General features: G+C 38.7%; 2 protein-coding genes across 4 annotated transcripts; one reads left to right on the forward strand and one right to left on the reverse strand.

Annotated features, from left to right (window-relative positions):
• On the forward strand, positions 1–6,061 carry faima (Fas apoptotic inhibitory molecule a). Of its 3 annotated transcripts, none has more exons than XM_023289083.3 (5): positions 1–125; positions 1,580–1,701; positions 1,803–2,031; positions 4,349–4,398; positions 4,924–6,061. In XM_023289083.3, exons 2-5 carry the CDS (start codon positions 1,588–1,590, stop codon positions 5,071–5,073), a joined length of 543 nt encoding a protein of 180 aa, XP_023144851.1. In that variant the 5' UTR covers positions 1–125; positions 1,580–1,587; the 3' UTR covers positions 5,074–6,061. The 3 variants fall into 3 exon arrangements, with proteins under 3 accessions (XP_023144851.1, XP_023144852.1, XP_054871179.1); XM_023289084.3 differs by having other exon boundaries at positions 8–125; positions 1,577–1,701; XM_055015204.1 differs by lacking the exon at positions 1–125 and having other exon boundaries at positions 1,361–1,701.
• A 479-nt stretch (positions 6,062–6,540) lies between these two features.
• parp9 (poly(ADP-ribose) polymerase family member 9) lies at positions 6,541–14,323 on the reverse strand. The gene is made up of 8 exons (XM_023289078.3): positions 14,184–14,323; positions 11,364–12,250; positions 10,893–11,108; positions 10,162–10,377; positions 9,758–9,821; positions 8,582–9,054; positions 8,164–8,323; positions 6,541–7,481 (listed from the first exon to the last, which is right to left on the reverse strand). The coding sequence occupies exons 2-8, from the start codon at positions 12,243–12,245 to the stop codon at positions 7,207–7,209; spliced, it is 2,286 nt and encodes a 761-aa protein (XP_023144846.2). The 5' UTR covers positions 12,246–12,250; positions 14,184–14,323; the 3' UTR covers positions 6,541–7,206.
• Between the last annotated feature and the right edge of the window lie 48 nt (positions 14,324–14,371).

Raw genomic sequence — 14,371 nt, forward strand, 5'->3', positions numbered from 1 at the left:
CATAGTAACAGCATAGTCGCAGCTCGTCCGTCGGCTTTGAGCAGCAGCTAACTGCCGCTGAATAAACTGGGATAAAGTGGTCCGCTGGACGCTGGTGAGCCACGGAGCATTACGGGAATATTAAGGTAAACCCACTGTGTAAGGATGGATCATATTCTGGAGTTAACGTCTCAGCTTATCCTCTTAGCTGCGCTAGCAGTCAAAGCTAACGAACATTTCGTCAATAGATGAACACGTTGCTGAGCTAATGCAGTAATGCTTCTGATTCCTTTTCAAAATAAAATGCGTTTTAACAACATACTTCTGATTGTAAACAGAACTCTGAACCTGTTTTATTCTAATCCATTTATGAAAACTAATATTTTAAGGCATTTTAAAGCTTGTAAAGCTTGTAATCTATTGGATGTCAGTTTTATGTAGAGAAGGTAAAAAATAAAAATGCTGATGAAGTGATGAAAAATAATCAGAATCGAAAAAATTGCAATTTGAAAATCGCAAAGGCTGCAATTTAGGTTGGACATTATGGAGCACATCAGACTGAGGGTTTATTTTTTTCCACTCATTATTATTCAAACTTGATTGCAAAATGTGCATTACTTAGATGCTGCTGCTGAACCAGAATTAACCTGCCTGGTCAACTCAGAGATTCTTCACCAAATGGTCCTATTGTTTTCTTAGTGGAAATACTAAGATGTGAGATGAACTTCTTTCCTGTCAGGTAGTAATAATCCATCACATTTTAAATCTATTAGATCAACAATTTTGAACAAAAGCTTTAAAAAATATATTTCAAATCGCAATATTTGTTAGACAATATTGTTCACACTCATGCTGAGGTGACATTCAGACATCCAAGGGATTTCCACACCAACTTTTGATCTTTATACTGTCATCTGCAGGTGTTATGTTTATAGACTTAATGTGTTTATACCACTGTTCATTGTGCTTATACTGCAACATATTGTTTGTACTCATGCTGTACAGAACAGGATTTTACTGCTTTTTTTTCCATTTCTGACTGCATTTTATTTTTTTTGTACTGTGGGGTGAATATATTGTCTGATTTTTTTGCGACCATAGAGATAACAAATGTCATAAAATGTTATGTAAATGTCTGTATGAGTCATTAAATCTGATGGATATTTGCAAAATTTTGTACACATGCGGTATAGTTTGTGACTTTTTAAGGTAAAATAATTTCCAACATTACGATTTCGAGGGTTGTGGGAAACCACACGAAGCATTTTATTGACTCGAGGATTGCCAGCTGTTATTTTGAAGGGCATTCCGTGACACCGGAAGTTCTGCTGTCAGTCACAGCAGTAACTTAACATTTTACCTTCGGCCATGTTTTTAGCATCTAACATTATGCGCTCTGCTTACTGTGCTTAGCCAGTCGTGTGTACTGGTGGAGACACTCTTAAACTTGCACAGGAAAGTATTATTAGCTGTCATTTCTGTGTCACCGGCTAATTATTAGCCTAGTTTGTTTGCTAACGTCAAGGAAAACAGCCTTTAACCAGCCATGCCTTTGCTTCCCCATTTAATTGTCTAGCTTGTTTGCTGTTGTCTCCAGCAGAAGTTAGCATGTCGAACGATCTGGCTGGCGTGTGGGAGGTGGCACTGAGTGATGGAGTCCACAGGATAGAGTTTGAACACGGCACGACCACCGGGAAGAGGGTCATCTCCGTGGATGGAAAGGTTAGTATGCACAGTGTGTTGTCCTGAAGCCAAACCTCTTTTTATCAATCAGTTTCCCATGAGAAGATGAGTTAAATGTCATTTTCTGATGCTACCTCTAGGAGATACTGAGAAGGGACTGGATGTTCAAACTCGTGGGGAAGGAGACGTTCAGTGTGGGCCAGTCAGACACCAAAGCCACCATCAACATTGATGCAGTCAGTGGTTTTGCATACGAGTACACCTTGGAGATCAACGGGAAGAGCCTGAAGAAGTACATGGAGAACAGGTCAAAGGTCACCAGCACCTGGGTGCTCAACCTGGACGGCATGGACTGTAGAGTGGTGCTGGGTGAGCTCCTCTGTGGTCCCGTATTATTCACAATCTGTCATGACAATCAAGTTATTATATCAGCGTTACAGCCTAGTCATAGTGGAAAAAACTACAGTGATGGTGGTGGTGTTTGCTCACAGAATATCTGATGTCAAATGCACATTTACACAAAGGATAAAAAAAAAAAATGGTTCCACCAAGTTGTTACACATAGTGATGGTTAGGTGGATGGATACCTTTTTCTGTACATAAAGGTGGTAACAATTACACAAAGACAAAATAAATACAGTTACAGGTCGAATTGAAATATCAGCACAAGCACGTTGTGTAAAAGATAGGTGACGGTACTCCAACTTCCACACACTTTCTTGGCATTTTCTATTTTCTTCACAGTATTTAAACATGGGAATCTCATGCAGAGAAATAAAAAAAGATCCAAAACAACCACAAGGCACTCTCTGGAAAATGTTAACCTTTTAATATAACGGAGGAAAAAAGTTAGAAAGTTCATTTTTAACTCACAGTGGTCCTTGGTGCAGTGGTTTGGAGGTCATAGGGGCTTTCACATGCCAGAAGGGTGGAGTTCTACAACCTCTTAAGCGTTTCTAGTAGGATGTACAGTGCAGACTTACGAGTAGTGGTTTATAACTTACATATTTAATGCTTTTTCCAAAATTAATAATGAAGCTGGGAGTTGATTTGGAACAACAATCAGCATCTGCCAGTTACTATAATAGCAATTCCACCTTAAAATATCACCTCTGGCTGTGTTTGTTCATTCTTATATTCAGTTGTGATCGATACAGAATTGATCATCGGTACAGTGTGATTTATGCGTCTTCAGGTCTGCCTTCCAACATCATGCTGGAGCTGAGGCTAAGCTCTTTAACCGTTTTAATCTCCACGCCGTCTTCAGCCACCTCTGTCCACCAGCCAAGATAATCCTTCTTATAATTGCACTGCTAACAGCTGATCAGGTGGCACACGGCCTAAAGCATGCTCAGCACACAGGAACTGCTCATGCACATTGTTGGCAGCGGTAATCTATACATGTCAGCAGTAGAATCTGGAATATAAATATTTCACTGAAGTGGCAGAAATGTGAGTGTGGTCTGCAACAGCACTTTGTCACACTGTAGGTAATGTGTTGACAGACTACAGCTGATGATAACAGACTCAAGAACATGCTATCACTTAAACCACCAAATGTTCCTCATTTTGGGATTTGAGAGAGTCATTATTAGTGTTTTCTCTCAACAGTAAACATGGATTGGACATGTTATCAAGATTAGGCCATGCTTCTTAAACTTTGCATGCATTGCGTATTTTGTTTTTACATGTGCCACTGCATTTTCTATAATTCATGTCAAAACAAGATATACACTGCACAAAAAAAATAAAGAAACACTATGAAAACACATCATATTGTAACAGGGGAAGAGAACAAGCTGGGTATCTGCATTGATGTGGACTGGATAATGTGTTAAGAACGAAAAGATGCCACACCATTTGATGTAAATGAAAATTTATCAACCTAGAGACCACCACTGACCCACCACCGGTCTTCTTGAACAGTGTTACAGGCAGCATAATATTCTCCATACCTGTCCAGCTCTCCTAGACTAACTGCCTGTCTCATGGAATCTCCTCCATGCTCTTGAGACTGTGTGGGGAGACACAGCAAACCTTCTGGCAATGGCACGTATTGATGTGCCATCCCGGAGGAGTTGCCTGTGCCTGTGCAACCTCTGTAGGGTCCAGGTATCACCTCATGCTACCAGTCGTGACACTGACCCTAACCAAATGCAAAACTAGTGAAAAACAGTCAGGAAGCATGAGAAGGGAAAAAATGCCAGTGGCCTTCACCTGTAAAACCATTCCTGTTTGGGGGTTGTCTCTAGTGCACCTGTTGTTAATTTCATTAACACCAAAGCAGCTGAGATTGATTAAAACCACCTGCGTTACTTACTTTACCAGATCAGTATTCCAGAAGTTTAACTGACTTAGATTAAAAAGCGTTCCATTAATTTTTTTGAGCAGTCTATGTGCTATTTTTAGAAGACAAAGTCATCACGCAAAGTCCTTCAAGTAATTTAAAACACCAAATAAGAGACTAGTCAGGGTGTTGTCCTGCTTTGTCTGGGAAACCACAAGATGATCAGATACACTGAAACCAAAACCTAATAGCAATAGAAACAAACAACAGCTCAAAGCTGACTAAACACATACTGTGACTTGTTTAGCAACTGTTAGCTGGCAGTCACACTGCATTCTTTTTACAGGCCGACAGTCGTTTATTAATTTATTCAGCGTCTGTCTGTTTACTTTCTTTCAGAGAAAGACACAATGGATGTGTGGTGTAATGGAGAAAAGATTGAGACTGCAGTAAGTTAACATATGCCACTTTACTCTGACTTGTTGTGCAATAACTCATTTCATATGATCAGATATTAGCTTTTTAATATGGCATGTTTTTTACTTTTTTTCTAGACATTGTTAATGTGGTAAATGACTATTCTAGCTGGAAACAGCTGATTTTTAATGGAATAACTACATAGAGGTACAAAGGAACATTTCCAGCAACCATCACTCCTGTGTTCTAATGCTACATTGTGTTAGCTAATGGTTTTGAAAGACTAATTGATGATTAGAAAACCCTTGTGCAGTTATGTTAGCACATGGATAAGTGTGAGGTTTCATGAAGAACATGAAATTGCCTGCATGACCCCAAACTTTTGAACGGTACTGTATGTCATCTACATCATCCATCCTGTAGGGAAATCTAAAGCATGTTTTTTTTACACTTACCAAAAGTGACTGCTAAAACTTAAAAGAAAGGCCCACTGGTTCTTCATTTTCTGCACCTTAAACTATAACTCTTCATAACACTTTTTTGATTTGCGCCTGCAGGGGGAGTTTGTGGATGACGGCACAGAAACACACTTTACACTCGGGGACCACAACTGCTGTGTGAAAGCTGTGAGCAGCGGGAAGAGGCGGGATGGGATCATTCACACGCTGCTCGTAGACGGCACAGAGATAGCCGAATGCACGGAGTGATTGCGTTACATGTGTTTACATTCATATGAGAGCAAAGATCGGGTTTGTATTTGTGACTCTGAATCTGTGAGACTGAGTGCAGGTGTGGATAAAGGACTGTAATTTAAATCTGTTGGAGTCAGGGACCAGCTGACATAAATATGTGCTTCTAAGTGTCGATGGCCATACTGTGCAGGGTTTATTAGCCATATATGGGTAAAGGTTGTTCTGTAGTTAATATAGAAAGAAGGCAGGACCTGCAGTCTGAGCAGTTTTAGAAGACAAGGTGCAGTCATAAATGTCAGTCACAAAAAAAAGATTTACTGTCTCAAACTGTTCACACTGAAAAAGAATCAACTTTATATTGATAGAAATATGACCAACCTTGGTAATACTATTTACATAGAAGTCCAGATGTGCCACATTTATCTACTCAACATGTTGTTACTGCGGGCAGCTGCTGTTGAGGTTGTACTGTCTCAGATGTCATTACGATGAGAACTACCACCCACTTTACAAACCACCTGCCCTGGTAAACCCCAAACTCTCTGCTCATCATGTTAGCTTGCTTGTATTTTTTCAATATTGCGCCATAGGAGGTTTACATACCAGGGTACGAAATTATTCCTTAAACGTAGCACCATTCCAGTGTGCACTGGAGTGGTCCTCGTTTCTGTTGACATGCTAAATGGTCTTTGTTTCATTGTTGAAATCAGTTGATATTACAGTTACATGTAATTAGCTTACTGCTGTAGATGTGTCAAAACATTTGAGGGTGCTTTGTCTACAATTTATTAGCTGTAACAGTTACATAGACAATCATTCCCATGTGACAATATTTGTAGTGATAAAACACACCTGAAATACACAAACACTTGCTGATATCCAGTCATACTTTCTGTTGTGTTTAGAGTTGTTTTTGTTTTCATTTTAAGGTCAGCTATTATTGTATTATTGTTATACATATTTTTGTAAATTAATGGTTACAAATTAAAGATGGAACATTCAATGTATCTCAAATGTTTGTTTAAACAGAGGCACTCACTGTTTCTTCAGCACTGGCACAATACAGTGAGGATCTTTCACACGGATATTAGTATGAACCCTTAAGTTCCACTTAGGTGGCAGCTAAAAATGCCCACTAAATAAACTTCGCCCACTGTTGACTGAAAAGCAGCTGAAAGCTCCCGTAAATAAACACTGAATTGATTTTTGTGACCGTTGTCATACAATTTCAAAAGTTCAAAGGTAATGAACTTTGATGGTCAGACTGTGTTTCTAGCAGTTGTTATTGTATCATTATGATTACGGGGAAATTGTTTTATGTTTATCATGTCATGTATAAAAACCTAGCCTTTATACATTTAATTCATTTTGTAAAAAGTAAACTGCATTTAATTTGATTAAATCCACGTAGCTGATCAGGTTCTGTTGTGTTGTTGAGTTTCAGATATTTACTATTAGTAGACAAAGCTGAGTTTCTTCAAGCACTTTTTCCATTTTTTATTAACTAGTTGAGACTTAATTACAAAATATAAAATGATTCAATACAAGAGTCTTCAAAAAAAAAGTACAATTTCAAAAAAAAAAAAATCCATCTGCCCTCATGTTTCCTGCGCTCACACTCCATTTTATGATTCCATTGGAGTTGACAATTATTGTGTAAGACTCATTTTACAATTATTACATTGCTGTAGTTGTGATGTAGTCTATATTCCTGTCACCAAAAGCTTTGCATGTGTTAGATGAAGAATCACACTGTAGTCTTTTCTAAACAAAATGAAGCCATTTCTACTGAATGATTTGTTGCTTTAATGATGTTTACTGATATAGAATCATTATGTGCCCCTAAACACACGACCTACACCAATGGACAAAGTATAATATTGCTGCTATAATACAGCACATTTGTAAAGCTGGAACATTGATTGATACATAAATGATTAAGCCACTCCTTGCAATACTAGTGCTGCTATATAATGCACGTCAGTCACCACAAAAGAAACAAGAAACTCAAGTTACTACTGCAGTTACACAAATTTCAACTATAAGAAAAATAAATCTAACATCTGTGATTCCTTTATAACTTTACGATACTCATCTCCATTGTGTGGTTTCAAGAAATACTGCAAACTCAAGCTTGTTTAGAGAACTCTAAACCCTCTTACAGGTGATAATGTACCTGGGCAGAGCTTGATAACCACTAAATATGACAGCGACATCAGATCCTCCAGTCACACTGTCGTACAAAATGTGGGGATCTTTCCCCTTGGCGGGTGGCAGAATGAGACCCGGTTTACCAGCGGTGGAGTCTCCTGTCAGCACCTCAGCCTCCACAAAGTAAAGGTACTCTTCATTTCTCTCCTTCCATGTTTTCATGGCTGTCCTCACTGTACCAGTGAAGTAGATGCCATCGCCATATGCTGGGTCTATATACAGAGGAAGATTAAGTGCAAGTTTACATCTTTGTTACTATATCCCTTCTCACTTTGATGTTATGTGCAGACATGTTACTAATTAAAGGGAAAAAATAACCCTTGGCTCCAACAGTGAGGGGATCCAGTGGCTCTGCTATACTTTGGTTATGGTTTGGATTATTTTCTGTCCCCTTAGGGAAAGGTTACTGCAAGTCAATGTAAAGTTGTTCTGAGTGATCACCTTTATCCTATGATGAAACATATGTATCATGGTGGACAGTGGTCTCTTCCAAGAGGATGGTACCATGTCTACAGGACACGAGGAGTCACTGAATGGTTTGAGGATTATGGAAGTGAAGCATATGCTATGGTCTTTGCAGTCACAGTCTAACCAAACACCTATGAGATATTTTCAAATGATAAATTAGACAGCACTCTCCGCCATCATCATCAAAACACCAAATGGGGGAACATCTATTGGATGAATTCAGTAGAGTTCTAGGTACTTGTGGAATTACTGCCAAGGAGCATTGAAGTTGTTCTGACAGCACAATTTGCCACAACACATCACAAAGACACTTTATGTTTGCATTTCCTGTAATTGGTCACCTGTCTGTATGTGTTAGGCTAAAATATTACATTCAAAGCCCCTAGAAAATAATCATTAATGCTTTTTGTAGCATCATCATCATACCTTCAGGTGGGGCGCACTCTGCATGGAATCCAACATGGCTGACCATTTCACAGAACTGTGCAGGTATGCATTGAAACATTGTTTGAGAAGTGGAGCAGCCCAGCTGTTGTTTCTTGAGGTCAAACAGCAGCTCCAGTGTAGAGTTCTCCACTTTGATCACCTAAAAGTCAAGCATGTCACTGGTCATGCAGTGCCTCAAAATAGACATACAGAATTTTACATAAATTAGTATCAACATTTTTTGGTTTGAGGAAAGAGTGCATCCCATATGAAACTGTTTTTCTACTGAATGTAGCATAATAGATTTATATTCATGACACCATGTGAAGACATCAAAAATCAAACTGTGATACTAGCCAAATCACAAAGGTAGTGTCCTACAACAACTTCAAGCATGCAACATTTATACATACTGTACCTTTAATATTCTCAGCCCGCTATTTTTGAAGGCAGTCTGTCTGTCTGAAAACTCTCGGCCATGGTCAAGTGGTGTTTTCTTAGGAAAGGACACCTCATTAGCGGTCAAAGTTTCCAATTCTGACTTTTCCTCTGAGACAAACTTCTTCTGGATGGTGCAGAGCATGGCCTCCACCTGCAATGCAGTCATTACAACATCTTCATGAGAATCCCCATCTATAGTTATGCATGCATGACCCTTCGCAAGAAACTCTTCAATGGAAACGCCCTTTTTGGTCAGACGAGTCAGTTGCCGATATTCTTTCTCACTGAAGTGCTGGATGAAGTTGTTACAGATCTTAACAGTGCCAGACGATTTGAAGAGGAGGTCAGTGAGCCATTTTTTAGCCTCGTGTGTTGATTCCTCAGAGAGGCCAGTCAAGCTGATCTGTGGAGTTGGAGCTCTGCTGCCGTGGAAGTCCTCTCTGCGCAATGCTAATGGAAAAGACAACAAAAATCACTGTGGCAAGATTATTATAACAAAACAAGGTTAGTTAAATCATAGTATTTTTTTTAAAATTTTTTTTTACAGAACATTAGCTCAGCTACGTTTGTTTTACTGGATTCAATGAAAGCTATTACAATAGTGAGCTATAGCCAAGCTTTCTACTTGTCTTAAAGATTATTTTAAGTAAACTTCTTTCAGATACGAATTACCAAAACTATATAAAAGTCTCAATATTTTACAAGGCCTATTCTGGTGATTTTTCATATTTTAGGCCATAAAGAACAAATTTCACACTGTATGAGATTCATATTAAGCTAGCCAGCTTTTAAAACTGAGTTCCATTCTTGTAAGGAGCCAGCTTGTAAACTTAAAATTTGGTACATACCGATAATCAATTTTCCACATTCTGTTGTCAAAGTTAGTCTTTCTTTATTAACTGTATTTATGCGACTAGAAGCATGGACATCTGAAAACTCTGACTTTAATGAGGTGATATAATGCATCAGTGAAGTGATTTGTGAACTAGTGAGTTTCACGAGCATCATAATGAAGCTACAAGGAAAACAATGAGTGGTTGCAATATAAAATCTTTTCAGGATGTTTTGTCCTGTCTGTGGACTGGCAGTGCTTCACAACCATAGTGTGTTCCACAACCATCCAGTGTCTGATGAACTGAAATATTGTTGTTACCAGGTGTAGAGCTGTGATGAGAGGCTGACGAGTGCTGAAGAGATCTTATTTTTTTCTCAAAAGCCTGAAAAGAGAAGATTATATACATACATACACACACACACACACACACACACACACACACACACACACACACACACACACACATATATAATTCGTATGCGACAATTTACAAAGCATAAATGGCATGTCCCTTAGTTACAGAGCACTGGCAGCTTAACTTGTGCAACTGGAATAATCAGCATTTCTCAGAAGGTGTGAGGAGTGTTTCACACCACAGTAAATACATAACCACTTTCCATCTAACAAATAAAAGGATATATCATTGATGCTTTTTTATGACATTGCAGTTTTAGTATCTTAATATCAGTCTAAAATCACAACAAAAGTTTCTGAAATACAACCTGAAATGTGTCATGGTCAGATGGAAATATGACAAAGTGAACTTCCATCATCCTTGGACACGATGGGGCGAAGGCAGCCACTGCATCTAACATGATCCCGGCAGATTCTGCTTTGGTAAAGCCGAGGGCTCCAGTGCCGATGGCAGGAAAAGCGATTGACTTGTGTTGACTTGCTGCTGCTCTTTGTAAACATTCCGATACAGAATCAAAAAGGATCTGAAATGAATCAATGTATGGACAAAAACACAGACATACCCAAGCAAATTATAGAGAGTAATATTTACTGCCTTTATGGTATATCCTCTGGGCTTTCAGTTGTGTTACTTTTTAAAATCATCTGCACAGTCAGCTGTCATTATCATCGAAGAATGAACTCTTGACATCTCTTAAACATTATTTGAGAGTGAACATACACAATCTAAATTGGATATAGTTACAGTTCTGGCTGTAATGGACTAAATTTAAGATTATTTTATGAAATCCCATAATATACTCATTTACAGGTTCAAAATGTATTTCTGGGTTTACTAGAACATGTTTTCATCTGCCTGAAACACTCTGTTTTAGCTCCTGTCTCTTTCATAGATGAAGTGTTTCAGAATTTTTGGAACAGCATTTTCTGGGGGAGAGAATAACTTCCTCTGATGTGGTTATAACTTTGCAGACCTTTTACATATACAAACATGGGTATACAACATACTAAAAGAAATGGAAAAATCCAAAAAACATACCTTTGGTGCTGTAGCCCACCCCTTTTCAATGCAAAAAGTGTGATACACCTCTTTACATTGCATTTTGTAGGATCTTGTCGGAATGACACATCCATTCTTAGGAGCCTTACTAATTTCTTTTTGCATTTCATAACCAGCTTTCTGCAATAAAACTCTGGAGATTTGACCGGAGCTCAGGTCTCTGTTTGCTGCTGCAGTGTTCACAATGACATCTGTCTGAGAGGGCATGAAAAAGAAAAGTAAATATTACAGGATCAGAACAAGAGTATAGACTGTTGTCAGATTTAGAAGTTCCCTAAAATCTAAACACCCTCTTGGATCACAAAAACATTTAGCCTGAAACACATGTTAACAAACTGTACTGTAAGTAACAATTCAAAATAGCAGCTATTCACATTAAATGTCATAAATCATCATAAGTAAAAAAAAAATCATTTGACAAAATAACAAGGAAACATAACAGATTTTTACCTGTTGTTCCTCAAGTTTATCACTCGTCAATTTCAGAAGGACATTTCCTATCTGGACTGTAGGAGGTGAGGTGTTGGCAGAACCTCTGGATGTGTTTGCTGCTGCATGACTGTAAGTCACAGGCTTTTGGTTTCCAACTATCTGACGGCAAGCTCTCTCCATTTCCTTCACTGTGGGCTCATCGTGGTTGACAAAGAAGATTTGTTTAGGATGATGTCCTTTAGAGGAAGACTTCTCATAGTAATGCTTCACAGTTAACACTATGGTGTCTGCACATTCTGGCAGGGGGTAGTGGAACAGCCCAGAGCTGATAGCAGGAATGGCAACTGTCGTTAACTGATTTTCCTTAACCTTGTCAAGAATGCTCTTGATGGCTTTCTCCAACAGCGGTTTAGCCTGTGACACATCAGGCTTGGAAGGATGCCTTGGTAGATCTGGACCCACAGCATGAATTATCTTTTTGCATTGTAGTAGCCCAGCATCACTGACAATTGCTTCTCCTGTTTTTAAGTCACCATACTTCTTGACATAATCAGCACACTCTCTCTGGATTGTAGGACCACCAGCCTCAGACAGAGCTTGAGCAAGGCCACCCCAATGCTGTAGATGTGAATTTGCAGCGTTCACAACTGCCTCCACTGGGAATTTGGTGAGATCAGCCTTCCACACAGATGCCTGAACACCCATAGGCAGACTGACAGCACACCTCTTCTCTGGGGCAACAGTCGGTGATGCAATGCTCCAATCTCTCTCAAATTCCACGCCTTCAAAGGTGGCCACACATCCAAATTTGCTACTGAATATTTCGCTAAGACCAGGTCCACAATGTTTCACAATGTTAACTGAATATCCATGAAGAGGAATGTCTAGTTTACTTTCCATGGTTCCTGAACAGATATATGGAAACACAATGTGTTAGTAAATCACATAATGACAACAGTGTCACATCTTAAATATCAGAAACAGAACCAATGAGATATAAAGTGAAGAAAGACAAAAACATCACGTGAGAATGAGTGAAAACGCCTTTATACGCTTCTAAATATTTTCAGATGAATAGGTGACCAATAAATATGAGGATTGGTTGAGCAGAAGTGGAGCTGGCATGAGTAATAGATTAATTGCAGACTATTGCATTTATTGCTAACTATTTTGAAAACTGATTATTTGGTTTAAGTGATTACTATTTTATTTCTTTTTTTAAAAAGGAAAAACAAGTAAATATTCTCTGGCTCCACCTCCTTAAATTCATATATTTTCTACTTTCTGTGCTCCTCCATCACAGTAATCTGAATATCTTTGGATTGTGGATAAAACAAGACTTTTCAGGAAAGTAATCTTTGGTTTTGGAAAACACTGATAGACATTTGATAGATGAAATAACTAATTGATGAATCCAAAATAATTCTGATTAACTGAGAATGAAAATAATTGCTGGTTGTGACTTTAGGCAGAAGGGAAATGATCAACAGTCAAGCTAGAACAATATAGATCTTATTAATAAATCAAAATAGGGGCAATGTGATGGTTATTAGATATAAATGCAGTCCTAACTAAAACCAGGAAACTGGACCATATTACACCAGTCCTCAAATCACTACACTGGATTCCTGTTACTGAAAGGATAGAGTTCAAAATCTGACTCTTGATCTACAAAACACTGAATGGTCTTGAACCAGAATACATCCTGCACTCATCAGCTCCATGTGAAGCATCTAGAGCCCTCAGGTCATCAGGGACAGGTTTACTGTGTGTCCCCCGAACCAGAACCAAAAACAGTGAAGCAGGATTCACCTATAATGCTCCTCACCTGCGGAACAAACTTCCTGAACACCTGAGGTCTGCTCAAACTGTCGGCTCTTTGAAATCAGGCCTGAAAACTATATTGTTTACTGCAGCGTTCTCTTAGATGCTCAAACTATTTTCTTGACTTTTAATGCAATTTTATTGCTTGACTATGTTTTATTTCTGAGTGTAATGTATGAATGTCTACCTTTAATGCACTTTTATGATTTTAATATATGATATTAATGTCTGCCTTTGAATCATTTTTATAATTAATTTGAAAGTTATGTGCTGAATGTATTTCTTTGCCATTGTAAAGCACCTTGAATTGCCTTCTTTATGAAGTGTGCTATACAAATACATTAAACGCCTTACACGTGCTGTTGTCCCTTCCCTCCACTAGATGGAGGCAGTGACATTCAATGTGGAAGGTAATAATGCCAATCAGTAATCACTCACCTGCCCCACAAACACAACCAGGGTGTGCTCCTGCCCCTAATTACATGGATTAGACTGTGTACTAATGTGCATATGTGGTTTGGCTGTGAATGCAAAAGCCATTCACTTTAATTTTTGTCAAATGTAAAGTTTGGAAAACCTGCACAGGAGATAAAAAATAAAACCACTCATGATTATATATCACATAGAGGTTTGTCCTGCAGTTTACTCATTGGGTGCCATATTACACTGACCTGATGTGCACGTCCCTGCATACACGCTGACACTGTAACTGCGCATTATTGCTTTCAGGGCTGACGTTACTCAAAAACTAATTAAAATGAGCATAACTCTGTAAATGCATCATTTAGTTGACAATTTTTATCACTTCTAAGTTCGCCATTATTTTTTCTAAAATCTCGGACGAACAGGCTGACGCACAATGTCCGCGAGACAACACAAGTCGCTGTATGCTACTTATTCGTGACAAAACCTTATCTGTACCTTCTTTACGTTAATACCAGCGCTAATATTCAGTCATTCATCAGTTTTAAACATACGAAAATGTAGTTTTTAATGCAGAAACGAGATACTCACCGACTTAACGGCTGGAAAGTCCCGAGGTAAAGCAGAAAGCGAAAGAGTGAAAAAGGGGTGCGGACCTGCTCAAACTGGCCCCGTCGGTATGCTAGCCAAACTTTATCTTTCTAGTTCTTTCATACGACATCTGAAAAATATGACCTGCCTTTAGTAGCAGCCCAGTCTGAGCCAACCGGTCCTCACTA

The sequence above is a fragment of the Amphiprion ocellaris genome, chromosome 11 (assembly GCF_022539595.1).
Source record: "Amphiprion ocellaris isolate individual 3 ecotype Okinawa chromosome 11, ASM2253959v1, whole genome shotgun sequence".
Lineage (NCBI taxonomy): Eukaryota > Metazoa > Chordata > Actinopteri > Pomacentridae > Amphiprion > Amphiprion ocellaris.